This window comes from Cucumis melo, chromosome 8, assembly GCF_025177605.1.
Source record: "Cucumis melo cultivar AY chromosome 8, USDA_Cmelo_AY_1.0, whole genome shotgun sequence".
In the NCBI taxonomy this organism is placed as follows: domain Eukaryota; kingdom Viridiplantae; phylum Streptophyta; class Magnoliopsida; order Cucurbitales; family Cucurbitaceae; genus Cucumis; species Cucumis melo.
In genome coordinates this window covers 21,348,580-21,362,370 of record NC_066864.1, presented here as the reverse complement: position 1 = coordinate 21,362,370, position 13,791 = coordinate 21,348,580, and the positions used below count along the sequence as shown (strand labels likewise).

Here is a 13,791-nt window from a genome sequence, read left to right as displayed (position 1 = left end):
CATTCTTTTAATTAAAAACGTGTAATTAATAATAATCTTTTGTTCAAATTTTTTTGTGACTGTAAATGAATTTTTACCGATAAAAGTTACTTGCGCCACTAAAACTTTGTCATTGAATAATGAATTTCTTGTAGTGTACGAAAGCCTTTTATTTTGTTAATTAGTTAGTTATCTAATTCACTTATATTTGCGGTATAATTACTTTGAATTCTTTTTTTAGATAACTTATAGTTTTTAATAATAAAAAAAAAAACAAAATACCGTATCAATCTCATGACAAAGGCAAGTAGTCATCGATCATCAATTTATTGTTGTCTGATTACAATTTGACTACTATTTGATATTAATTGCTATGCTATACCGATTTATTATTTGATTGTTGTTTGACATTAATTGCTATGTGATTGTCAAAGATATTGATTGTTGTAAGATGGTTGTTTGATTACTTTGGTATTAATTGTTATATGATTGTTGTCTTATTACTATATGATACTAATTGTCAATAATATCAATTGTTGTCTGATTGTTGTTTACTTACTATTTGATACTAGTTGTTAGTTAGACCAAATTACTATTTGATACTAATTGTTAGTGATATCGATTGTTGTTTGATTACTACTTGATGCTGATTATTATTTAATTATTGTATGACTATTATTTGATGTTGATTGTAATATGATTGATAATAATATAGATTGTTATTTGATCACCGTCTTATTAATATTTAATTGTCAATGATAACTACTGTCTGATTTTTAGATAATTATAGTTATTTGACAATGATTTATATCTAATTTTAATTAAAAACTAGTTTTTATCTTGTAAGATATGCTAATGATATTTATTTGGTATTTAATTATTGTGTGATTACCATTTAACAAGGACTATTATTAATATATTGTTGATACACTTAAAATGTTGAGTTACTTGAGTATTTATTGATCGTTGTCTGATGCACCAATAACTAATGTACTTGTTAATATGTTTTAATTTTATTAAAGTAAAACAGACATCATCGATAGAGAATTGTTTAATTATAAATTTTGAGTTTCTGGCCATAGCCTCTCCTCCATTTTGTCCAACAATATTCCTCTACAACCAAAAAAGGATAAAAATTTGAAAGGGTATTAGAAAATTGAAAGAAGAAAATCTCCAAGAAAATGGTCACTAATCCCCACAAGCTCTATATACAAGAGGGACAGAAAAAGTTTAAAAAGGAAAGTGTAGTAAACTGAAAGTGGAAATAAGAATCATAAAATATGAGGGTAGTTTCGAAATAATGAATAAAATAAAATGTTAGATTTAAAAAGTTGTCATGTTTACAAAATTACAAATATTGCAAATTCTATATTACAATTTTTCCTTTATAAAAACTCCTTGCCCAACTAAATAATATATACTTTGTTTAAGTATATATATATATATATATATATATATTATTAATTGGAATCTAATTCAAATTTCAAATGTAAATTTTTCTTTATTATTTATTCCTTTTAATACTTTAATTAATGTAAATTAAAACTTGTCATCTTATCAACTCCAAGGAAAAGAGAGTTAGTCGATTCTCATGGATTATACGACAAATTATTTTGATGGATATAATATTTACATGTAAGCCGATTATTCACTGACATTCTTGATTTTAAACCTAAAATCACATATTATATTAGAGTACCCTAACTCTCTAATAATAAACAATTCGTTAATAATACATCAAATACCACTTCAGAACTAGTGAGAGAACGTGGTCCCATGTTTGATTATTGAAATTGATACGCCTCAAAATTATTCATCTGCTTACTTAATAAAATTGATTTAAATGTGAATATTCTCAATTAATAAATTTACACATAAAGGTTTGAATATATTTTGTATTCCAATCTCATACAACGAAACATACTCGCATCTTATCTCGATGATGAGTTTCGTTTTCTCCAAAGAAGATTAGGGTTTGGTAGAGTGAGGCTCAGAATCCGCTAACCCGATACCAACTAACCATCAACTAAAATAACTTTTTGAGGTAGTTGTTTGTTGTCCAGAATTGGATTGGTCAAACAGAAAAGGATTACAAACATTACCATAAAGTTTTAAGTCAGAACAAAATAATGTAGAATCACGTAGGGGAGTAACCAAAATGTCTTCATCATAATCATATGATACGATACAACAACGGATGTCTTATACTTTGATGATTTTTATAGTTTTAGTTCTAAGGACTAGTATCACATATCTAATATCTATTCGTTTGCTTTAGTTTCTGTTTAATGGGATTCCCCAAACTACAACTCTTACTAATTTTTTTTTTTTTTAACAACCATCTCTTTTGAGGGAAGCTTCTAGAAATGACTTTCTGTATGTTAACCAATTCTAACATCAAAAATAATAACAATAATAATAATAATAATATTACTCGAGCAAACTTGGTTTTGCCAACCTCTGTGAAAAATCCCAAACATTTATTCCTTGATCCCACCACCATATCCAGCTGGGATCACCAAACACCCACGTACTTTTGTTTTCATAGACTCCAAACTCAGAACAAATCAATAGAAGACTACTAGAAAAAAGAAAAGTTGGATTGAAATTTCTCATCTTACTTGTATAAATGGCAAAGAACTTAAATGTGTGATTATGAATACAACTTCTTCTACAACATATTCACCCAGATTGTACACATCACAAGCAAGAATTGGTGAAAGAACAAAGAAAAAACCACACAACTTCATATTTCTACCTTATATCTACTAACTCTTCCCCATCATTGACCATTCATTCATACACGCACTTTTCTTTCCTTCTTATATAGACTAGAGCAAAACACTAAGGGAGAATTCATCAATTATACAACGACAAAAAATAATGAAAAAGGGATGAGCAGAAAAAGAATGAGAAACCAATGAAATCATATTACCAGTTCGAAGTCATCTCTCAGCAACCAAATCGCAAAGCCACGGCTTATCGGCTGCATGCCAAGATGAAATCAGAAGAATACTACGAATGCGAAGCTTTCCTCTCAACCATACCTTCATTCTCCCCTTTGCTCTTTCAAAAATCATAATTTTTTTTTAGAAAAGTTCCTCTGAATTAAATTTGTTCCATGCTTCCTGTTATCATGAGAAATAAAATTTTAACAAGCCCAACTAGAGGAAAGAATAGTTGAAACTAAGGGATTATGAGAAAGCAGCAGTGATAACAGTTACTTTACGTTTAAAAAAAATTATTTCCCCATTCAAATTTCCAGTTAAGAAAACTTTTTTTAATATCCATGAGTGAAGCCAGCTTATCCGCACCTCGACTAATCTCACAAGACATCCCGCCTAGCCCTACAACATTTTTTGTGTCAAGGTAACTCTAGAAAATTAATTCCTAGGTAGATGGCTGTCATAAAAGTTAGTTATTGAGACTATGTCTCCATTTTTACCACTAGACCAATCCACGATGATTTTAAAAGTAGTTATTAAAAGTTTATTTGGATTGGCTTTCTAAGTGTTCATAAAACTTTCTTTGCAACAGAAAACACTTAGAAAAGCAATCTGAAAACACCTTAATTCTACGATACTGTTTATTTTTAAAAAAATTTCCCACTAGCAAACCGATAAAAAGACAGGAAAGAATAATTCAAGTAATGAAACCACATTTTAGCATACTATTATTTTAAGTGTTTAAATTTCTACAACCTATTCATTTGAGAAGTCGAACTAAGTCAACAAACTTAAAATTATTGTATACCGAGAGTGAAACATCTTACATCAGTATGGCCTGATAGAAAGAAAAATAACTACAAACGGACGTCAAAGAACTAAGAGTAGAAACAACATTAAATCTTTAGTCTCTTCCAGAGCCTTACGACATTACTACTATCAAAACATCACTTAATAAGTGACCACAGCTACGCTACTCCTCAAATATTTCAGATTTCAAGCCTTTCTGTAATCATTGGCTATCTTAGTTTACTGGTTGACTCACTTTTTGTTGGATTTCTCCTTTTTTGTATGATTGTTTATTCTTTCATTTTCTTCTCAATGAAAGCTTGATTATTCATAAAATGTAAACATTAACTTGAAACCCACTAGTTCAATCTTTAACAGCATTTTACAGTGGACTTGTAAAATAGCCACATTTATAAACTAAAAGTGGGGGAATATGAACTGAGGGAGAAATATTACCAAGTATTAAAAAACTTTTCACACAAATTGTGAAAACAAGGCAAGAAATTACAAGACCCCCTAGGACCATTGGAGTAACACCTAAAGAGTAACCTCATGGTAATCAAGACCACTAATGAGGAGCTCATATGACATCCATAACTAACCAGGAAGCAGACACATTATGAAGTATCCAGTATCCACTACTAGAGCTGTATTTAAATTTTTAATACAGTAGCTTTTTTCATCATTAGGAAACTATATATGGCATAGAAGTACCTTTAGAATGTCAAACACCTTCTCAGCAACATACTTTTGCTGAAGAGTGGCACCTTTTTGCTGCACCTTATCAGGGTGAATGCACAGGGTCGCTTTCCTATATACTTTCTTGACTGCATTTGGAATAACCATCTCAGTCAAAGAAACTGGCTGCCACCCACACTCAGGCCAGAGCACCTAATCATCATTCAACAGTGAAACAAACAGGTAAACCATCTAGTGAATCAGCATAGTATTTTCAGGCCACGACAACAAATTGAAACCTGAGACCTAGCTTCTTATGATACCATTTCAATTGTTATGATAAATGAACTGCTCACAAGATTCTTTAGCTAGTAAAATCCACAGTAATAGTTTTGTTAACATTCCTTTAATATACAATCAAAAAATTGGGGAACGCATTGGTTTGGATTGGCTTATAATAAGGTTAGTATTAAACCACCAATTCACCCAAAAGCTTAAGCCGGTGGTAGAAAGGCAAATTTAATTATATATCACTAACACTTCTCCCCATTTGTGGGCTTGAAATATTTGAAAGGCCCAACAAGTGGAAATCAATTTTAATTGGGAAGGAAACGACAATGCAAGGCCTTGAACACAGGACCTCCCTAGACCACCTGCTCCGATACCATATTAAACCACCAATTCACCCAAATGCTTAAACTGGTGGTTGAAGGCAAATTTAATTATATATCACCAATAGTTAGTTCATATTCGAGTCCGTTCAACCAGTTTGAATGTGCTTGATGTAAATGGTTTTTAACTAATTAAGCTGATTTGAAAAGAAAATATGAAGTTGAAATGACTTTTCTTACGATAAAGGAAGTTAATTAAGGCACACAGCATCTCAGGATTATTACTCATTGTAGATGATCCAACAAAGGATAACTAACATGCAGCCAAATAACTTACATATTGCAAAGTTGACAAAAGAGCACGTAAATTTCCCTCCTTCCCGGCAGCCCAACGCTTGATCTCTGCATCCAGTGTCTCAGCAATTCTCTGCAAACATATTATTGGAGAGAAATCTAATGAAATGTTCGTTTCTTGTTTGGGGAAAAAGAAGTACATAAAAAAAAATTGAACAGCAAATTTCTTTCTATGTTGTATAAACTTATAGAGTGCAAGACACTTGTCAAATATCATCCTTTCACTTTAACTTCATCCAGATATAGCATAAGGAGAAACATGCAGTTAAAATAGTACCAAACCATTAGTAGCTGCTTCAGATCATGACAAAACTTTTAAGGACTTCCAAGGTTATACCAAGTTTTGGACTGGACACATTGGAATTTCAAACGAATCAGGCAAAAAATGAAAATTTTAAGTTTTTTGGTAAGTTACAAATAGAAGTGAGCACCATGTTTCTTATAAGACAATATTGAGTATATTATTTCATTGATAAATCTGCATTCAGTCTCGGAAAATTTAAGAAAATAAACAAAAACAGGATGAGACAAATAACAACGTTATGAAAAACTAGGTTTTCTCCAAATCAACACAGATTTAAAGCCATAAATGCCTAGTTCCAGCACACCCCACAAAAGAGAAATGGCTGGGCCTGAAACTGGAACAGAAACAAAAGCAATAAATGTCAAGAACATAAACTCACATGTCTCTCGGCTTGCTCCCTCTGCATTTGAAGATCTCGCTCATTTTTCTCAGCCAGAGCTTTAGCCTGAAATAGTGCATACAAATTTGAAATGTCTCATTAAAGCAGAGCATACTGTATCTATGTACAAATAGATTAGAATCAAGCATAAGTTCATGCGAACTGTAAAGCATAGTACAGTAGTTCTAATTGCAAGTTTGTTCTCTTTTGTCCACGTCAGTACGTTATGTAATGCATATTTAAACAGATAAGTAAAAGGCACCCATGCACAATATTCTTCCCCAAGTCATAGTCATGGATTCAAATCCCCTCCAACTAAACAGAACACAAGCATACCGCACGTGTTTGGACCCTCTGGTGGCGTTCCAGTCTGGCTCTTCGTCTTTCCTCACTTTCCCCATCAACTTCCTGAAATTCTCCAGAAGATGGAGGACCTTCGCCAAAACAAACAGTTAAAGTCAACGCCCGAGACAAAAAATCCAACTTCTATTGGAATGTATGCAAGTGCTGAAACTTTGTTGAAGATTGTATACAGATGTAGAAGTACCTCCAAAAATAGATGAAAGATCATCTACAATATTAGTAGCAGAAGATGCTTTCCTCATATTTGATGGAGGGGTAGAAGACGGTTTAGTTGTCTCTGGTCTATTTGGTGATTGGGCATCAAAGTTGTCCTGAAAAAAGTACCCAGTAAGAAACCCAAGATTAAAAAGAAAGCAAAGGAACTGATTTACAAGATTTACGAACTTAAGGCCTCACCATAGGATTGGCCCTATGCTTGGGTACACTACTGGGTCTACCCATGCTGAAAAATGACTCAAGGTCATTTTCGTTCTTCTGTTGACTAGCCCTGGCTGCTGCTGCAGCCCTCTCTCGAGCATCTACAGCAGCCCTTTCTCGAGCCTCTGCAGCAGCTCGTTCCACAGCAGCTCGCTCTGCCCTACTTCGTGCTTCAGCTTCTGCCCTTGCCACAGAAGCTCTCTCTCGTGCTTCCCTCTCTTTTGCTTCTGCAGCCGCCTTTTCTGCTCTTTCCCGTGCCTCTGTTGCAGCCCTTTCTGCTCTTTCTCGGGCCTCTGCTGCAGCCCTTTCACGGGCTTCTGCTTGAGCTCTTTGAACTGCAGCCCTTTCAGCACGTTCTCGAGCCTCTGCATTTACTTTTTCAACAGCAGCCCTTTCAGCTTTTAAGCGAGCTTCAGTAGCTGCCCTCTCACGCGCTTCTCTTGTGGCCCTTTCAACAGCCTGTCTGACTTTTATCCTTTCCATCTCAAGCTCCCTAGCTCTTTCCCTTTCCTTCTCTAACCTTCGTTGTTCTTTCTCTTTCTCCTCTCTTTCCCTCTCAAGCTCCCTCACTCTTTCTTTCTCTCTTTCAGCTTTCCGTTTCTCCTTCTCCTTCTCTTCCCTTTCCCTTTGGAACCTTTCACGATCTATGCTCTCCTCATCTTCAACTCTCTCACTTCGTGTGGCTTTTTCATCTCTATCCCAATATACAGCTTCTTTAATTTTAGAAGTTCTTGTACTCTCTCTCTCCCTCACTTCCTTGGCATGCTTAAACTTAGCCTCTGCTCTATCCATTGCCTCCTTCATGGCTGCAGCAGCAGAGTTCATCTCTGCTTCTTCATTTGAAAGACTATTTACTTGTTCATCAGCATTACTTGGATTCCTTCCCATGGCAAATTGCTCGAGTTCATCCACTGAAGATACTTGATCTCTCATTGAAGGGGAGGTAGATTTAGGAATCTGAAAATGATGGGTAGAACTGGGAAATGAAGAAAAGTCATTAGCATTCATCTTTGAACTTCGTAGTCCATACGAACCCATTCCTTCTTTGGGAACCTGCTGTGGTATAGGAGGTGGTGGTCTTGAAGGGGGTGGAGCAACCGTGGGTTGCGTAAAAAGAGGAATCTCTGATACAGTGAGCCAGATTTCATCTGATTCGACACTATCTTCAAATCTAGATGTATCTCCCATCACGTTTGCATCATTCGAAGCAGGAGGGGATGTTGATTGAGGCCCAAATTTATGAGAATTAGTTGAAACTGTAGGAATGTCAAACACAGGCTGATCAAAATGTCTATCATTCTTAGCAGGCACATCCTTCTTCAAAGGTTGTACAGAAGTTTTTATAGATGGTTTCTCCATTGCATCTTTACCGTTAGGATTCTGAGGCCCAGCAGCAGTTCCATCTACCCTAGGAGGACTCCTAGCCTTACCTCTATTATTCCCTTCTGATGAAAATGCAGGGACAGATTTACTAAGGCTAGCAAATGGGTCCATATCATCAAAAGCTTTATTATTTGCATCAGAGGAAGAGTAACCATCAAATTTTGGGCTTTTAAAATTACCAATGTCACTAGCTTCTTCGTGTATATCATTGTGCTCCCTTGACACCCCAAATGGGTTTTCCATTGCCTTGGAGGATGTTGTGCTTTTAACTGATGTTGGCTCTGACGACCAGCTGGCTCTTGAATTTGACCTGAAAGTAATATTACAGGAAACATAGGCATCATTCAATTTGCCCTTTGCCAGACAGAACAGCATCCATTAAAAAAAACAGAAGCACCGGTTCCAAAATCTATTAGCTAATTGTGCCAACGAAATATGAAGAAACAACAGCTCTATTCAGGCAAACTCTTCTGATCACCTAATAGTAAAGAAGTCCAAATCAGGAAGAGTACTGGAGCTATCTCAAGGAGAATACATTAATAAGAAAATAAAATAATGAAACAAACTGAAAAAAAAAACAATCGAAAAAGACTCAGATGTTAGCAAGTTTCCATTTGAATCTGATGTCAATCAATATTTTACCCAAAAAAAAACCCAGATTATAAATTTGTAAGCTGAAGAAAGACTAGGATCTATCTGAAGTACAAGACTAGACTATTTCAAGTGAATAGAAATATAAATAATTTATTGTTATTACCAGCAGGCAGCAGCATCTTCAAGCCAAGCATCCCCATTTATGCAGGTGCTCAACTAGAAAATGCTGCTTTGAAAAAAAAATTATGGTCGTCCATTTTCCAAGGTAAATCCAGAAATGAGATGTAGGCAGTAGGTTTCCCTGGAACATGGAATCTAAATCTATACAAAGCAGCTTATGATATTTCAAACCTACTCCTTGATCCTAGGTACCATGGAAAATGGTTAACAGTTCTGTTCATAATAAAATTTCTAAGATGAGCATTTGACTGCATAAATCCAAAGCACCTCTCCTCTGAGCTTGAAAGGACTGCCAACCCAACCAAATTGTCATGCAATATTCTATTTCATTTTATTAGTAACGGCTTTCATTGAAAAAAAAAAAGAAAGGATACAAGAACATATGAAGAAATAAAGCAAGCCCAAAAAAAGAACACCAATTCAAAAACACAAGTGAACTAAGAAAAAACTGCCACACAATATAACACCAAGAAACATTGTGTCCTTAAGGAGCCACTACCATTTTCAAGTCAAATGAAAATGGATAAACAAGCAATTTTGAGAATTGTCCTCTCAAAAGAGAAGTGGACAGCAAGTCGGAAAAGGCTAAAGAGAGGGATTTCTACTTTGAAAACTTCTCATATTCATACCTCCCAAGTCTAAGCTTCAGAAGAAAAAATTCTTCTGAAACATTCTTTAATCCCAATAACTTTAGACAAAGTTTCATGGAGAAGAAACATTCCCATGGTGAAGTGATGAAAACCAGAAGCTGTGGAATGCAAGAAATTCCACTACCACTTCCAGGTAATCATATCATCTTACCAATTGACGTTTTGGCATTTGGCAATTTAGAATTTGTTTGAAACTTCATCAATTTCTATTCATAAAGTGGTCAAATGAAAAGGATCCTCCAGAAATAAGTACTAACAACAAAACAATAAGTTTTCTTCTTTTGATTTTTTTCTTTGTACTAGTGTGCAATATGATGCTCCCAGGTGGTGCACAAATCACAAAAATCCTTTTCGTTACTATTGTCTCTTCATGATTGATAACAATTGGAAAGCTTTCCTTTAGAGTTGCTTTGGGAAGGGGTTTTCTCTTCACCTTGCACATAAGTTGTTCTTTTGTTTCTGTGTGTACATATATATATATATGATTTCTCAGTTTCTTATTAAAATTAAAAAAACAAAAAACCAACACAACAATCTTTCATCAAAGCTTCTTTGTCGTTAAATACTAGAAAAACTCCAGAGAATAAATTGGACTGCTCCATAAAACCAAGATTCAGAATTTAGATTCAGAATGTTATGACCTTTACATTATCTTGCATCCAATGCGACCTAGATGCACCATCTACTTGTCTTCAGCTTATGAGCTATTTGAGACAGCGAAGGTCTTAGAAACCAACATGGGTCCTTCCATCGTGATTTTCCCTTGCTAACATGTTTTTCAGAAATTTTTCATAACAGTTCACCAGCATAAAGATACTATAAACCAAGCATCTGTTACTTTAGGAGTTCCTATGATTGGGCTAGCCACACAAAAGGAATGTGTACCCTACTGTATAACTAGCAATTCTTCTAAACCTTTCTTGACCATGCTTGCATAGCCTCTAAATCCTTCTTGTCCAGTCACTTCATTTATGTACACTACTTGCTTGCCACCTACCCATTAAATTTGACTTGGATCTCCCTCAAACCACATCATGTGCAAAGACTTTTCAACTTTGATACCATTGAAGTCCTAAGGCCCAGGACTATGAATCAAAATCCAGATTCAACATCTAACAGCACTAAAATTCCCTTACATCCCCTTGCATTTCACGCACGCCAACCAGCATCTCGAACAATTTGCTAGAGTGAAGACTCTCTATAAACTGACTCCAGTACACATGTTTTTTCCTCGCTCATACTTTTTAGACATTTCTCTAAGCCAAGCGCAATTAGCATTGGAGTTCCCATGCATGCTAAGTAAAGAAAAAAATCACAAGAATGGCCTTCACAAGGGCTAGGATTCCAAATGTGAATATCCCCTCTCCCATGTCTAAGTTCAACACTGAACGAAGGAGAGTCATTCCACAAACAAGATTGATCAAGTCAAGCTTGAATGTTTCAAATGATGCAACCTACACTACATAGAATTGGAAGGAAACTTAGCTCGAGGCTAAGAGGAAGCACCTCTTTTACCGCATTTCTTAAGTCTCTGTCTCCCCATCTATGATGGAATTAGTTATGTTATCTATAGCCTCCAAGTAAACGTTAAAAGTAACAGATTGTCAATATAAGGGTTCTAACTCAAGTACATGAATGACATAACCACAAACTCCAAACAAAACTAAAAAACATTAAGAAATGTTCAAAACTAAATTACAATCAAATAACTAAATAAACAATAAATCCGAGATTGAAGTCTATTGATTAAATTGACAAAAAAAGAATCCACAAAGGTAAATCTTCCTTCCTAGGAAAATATAGCATCTTTTTATTTGACTGAGTATTTGACCTTTTAGAGACTCTCTTAATAACAAGGATTGCTTTTTGGTATCTTTCAACGAGAAATCAAGAATAATATTGAGAGAAGGGTCTTTCATTCCTACCACAAGCTTGAAAGACTTCAGAGTTCCCATAATATTATGTAGCTGGAAGTCTAAGCCTTTGAGAATAGCGGGGTGATTTGAAGATGATGAAAGAAGAGATGGTATTCTTTTCAAGAAAAAATTCTACTTCAAGGGCTTTACCATTATTAAAGACCAGCAATTTAGGGATAAATTCTCCAATAAATCCAATCAAACCCAGTTCCATTTAACCAGGGGAAAGGCTTTCTCGAGATCAGATTCCAAAACCCAAGCCTCGAAATGTAGTAATAGTGCACAAGAGGGTAGACTGAGCTAAGAATCATTTAGCAAAGATCCTTCCAAAAAACTCCATGTGTTAGCTACAAATAAGCCCAATAAAACACATGCTAACATAGAGTTGAACATTTTTCTTAAGATGCAAACATTTTTTTAGATGTATGCAACTGCTTTCATTGAGAAATAAAAATGAAAAAATACAAGGGCATACAAAAAACTTCTAGAGAATGGGTTCCAACTAAGTAAGATATTACCTATAATTACAAAAAGTCTTAGAAACCGAAGCCCAAAAAGAGACATGGAACTTCATGAAGGACCAAATCTCACAAGGTTCCCTATCACCTCTAAACACTCCATTGTTCCTCTCCCCCCAAAGATTTCACAACAGAGCATGCACCCCCAAACCACAAAAAAACGGTCTTTCTCTTCAAAAGGTGGATGGAGTAGAAACTCCTAGAGTTAAAAAAAGAACCTAAAGTAAAAAAAAAAACCTAGTATTAAACATTTGAATCAAAATGACAGCTTTGTTTCCACCAAGCTGAACCAACATAAAAAAATGATGAAGACAGCAACAATTCATTCTAAAGTGCCATGTCTATAAATTCAAAGATAAATGCTGAATACAATGATTTACAGCAATGTAACAATAGTATAATAAGACCAAGAAATGAAGGGGGCAAAAAAAAAAAAAAAAAAACTAACTAACTAACTAACTAAATTGCACAAATTAACATCAAAAGTTAAACGATCACAATGGAAGTAAATTATCCAAACCCCAATTCAACAATATGAAATTACGAAGCTTAACTAACAACACAAGTCCATTTGAAGATTGCACACTATCACCATGTTATACCTGTCACCAGGTGGGCTGCCGCCTCTAAACCCAGGTATCAAATCATCAAAAGCCGGAATCTCTTGATCTTTACTCTGCGTTCCTTTTCCACCCTTACTCTTCGGTACACTATCCGATTTACCAAACCCCCCAAGAAGATCATCAAATGCTGACTCTGCTTTAGGCGGCGAAGACATAGATGAAAACACATCATCATACTGAACTTTAGACGAGTTTCTCAAGCCCGGAATGCCATCAAAGATATCATCATCATATACGGGCTTATCATAAACCGGTAAGTTAGAAGCCGGCGGTTGACTAGAATTCCCAACCCCATTAAACAGAGAGTCAAAATTAACATCGGAATCGCCAGCACGGGCCTCCGGTTTTCTGGAAAATCTCCCAGACCCACCAAGCAGATCATCAAGACCATCAAATTCGCGATTGTCATGAGCACTCATGGATCGATTAAGCGAATCACGGTCATCGGCGAGAGACCCAGAAAGGGAATTGGAAGTCTTGGTCGATCGGAAGGAGGGACGAGATCCAAGATCGAAATTTGGGGAGCTGGTGGGGTTGATATTAGAATTACCCTTTGAGGCGGCCATTGGGGCGGCTTTACCTTGAGGTTTGAATCCATAATTGGTAGCTAAAAGACCCTCGAAATCGTTCATGGGTAGGAGTTAAAATAGAAATAGAAGTGAATGAAGAAGAGAAAAACAGCGATCCAGAGAGAATAAAAGAGAAAACTGGAGAAGGGATCGGAGAAGAAGAGAAGAAGACAGGGGGAATGAAAGAGATCTGAATTGGGAGAGGGGGAGAGAAAGAGAAGTCCTGCAATGAAGTGCAGGGGGATACGGTGAGGGATAGAGAGAGAAGAAAAAATGGATGGTAGAATTAGAGGGATTAATAATTGAAGAAGTAATCAACATTTTTTCTCTTTTTTCTTTTTTATTCTTAAAAACATTTTGTGTCAATATCAAGGTCAGGAATTCAGGATGTTTTGTGTTTGCATTTGCAAGATGAGGAGTGTTTTTCCTAATGACAAATATGGAAAGGTGGGAATTTGAGGGCTTTCAATTAACTTTGTTATTAAACAAATTATTAAATAAATGTGGATTTACTCCATTTCATAAATTCTACAACATTT

General features: G+C 35.3%; 1 protein-coding gene across 1 annotated transcript; it reads right to left on the bottom strand.

Annotated features, from left to right (window-relative positions):
• Positions 1–2,576: 2,576 nt before the first annotated feature.
• LOC103486090 (auxilin-related protein 2-like) lies at positions 2,577–13,548 on the bottom strand. Its single transcript, XM_008443920.3, has 8 exons — positions 12,663–13,548; positions 6,799–8,512; positions 6,587–6,713; positions 6,376–6,473; positions 6,040–6,105; positions 5,340–5,429; positions 4,428–4,604; positions 2,577–3,107 (listed from the first exon to the last, which is right to left on the bottom strand). The coding sequence occupies exons 1-8, from the start codon at positions 13,313–13,315 to the stop codon at positions 3,069–3,071; spliced, it is 2,964 nt and encodes a 987-aa protein (XP_008442142.2). The 5' UTR covers positions 13,316–13,548; the 3' UTR covers positions 2,577–3,068.
• Between the last annotated feature and the right edge of the window lie 243 nt (positions 13,549–13,791).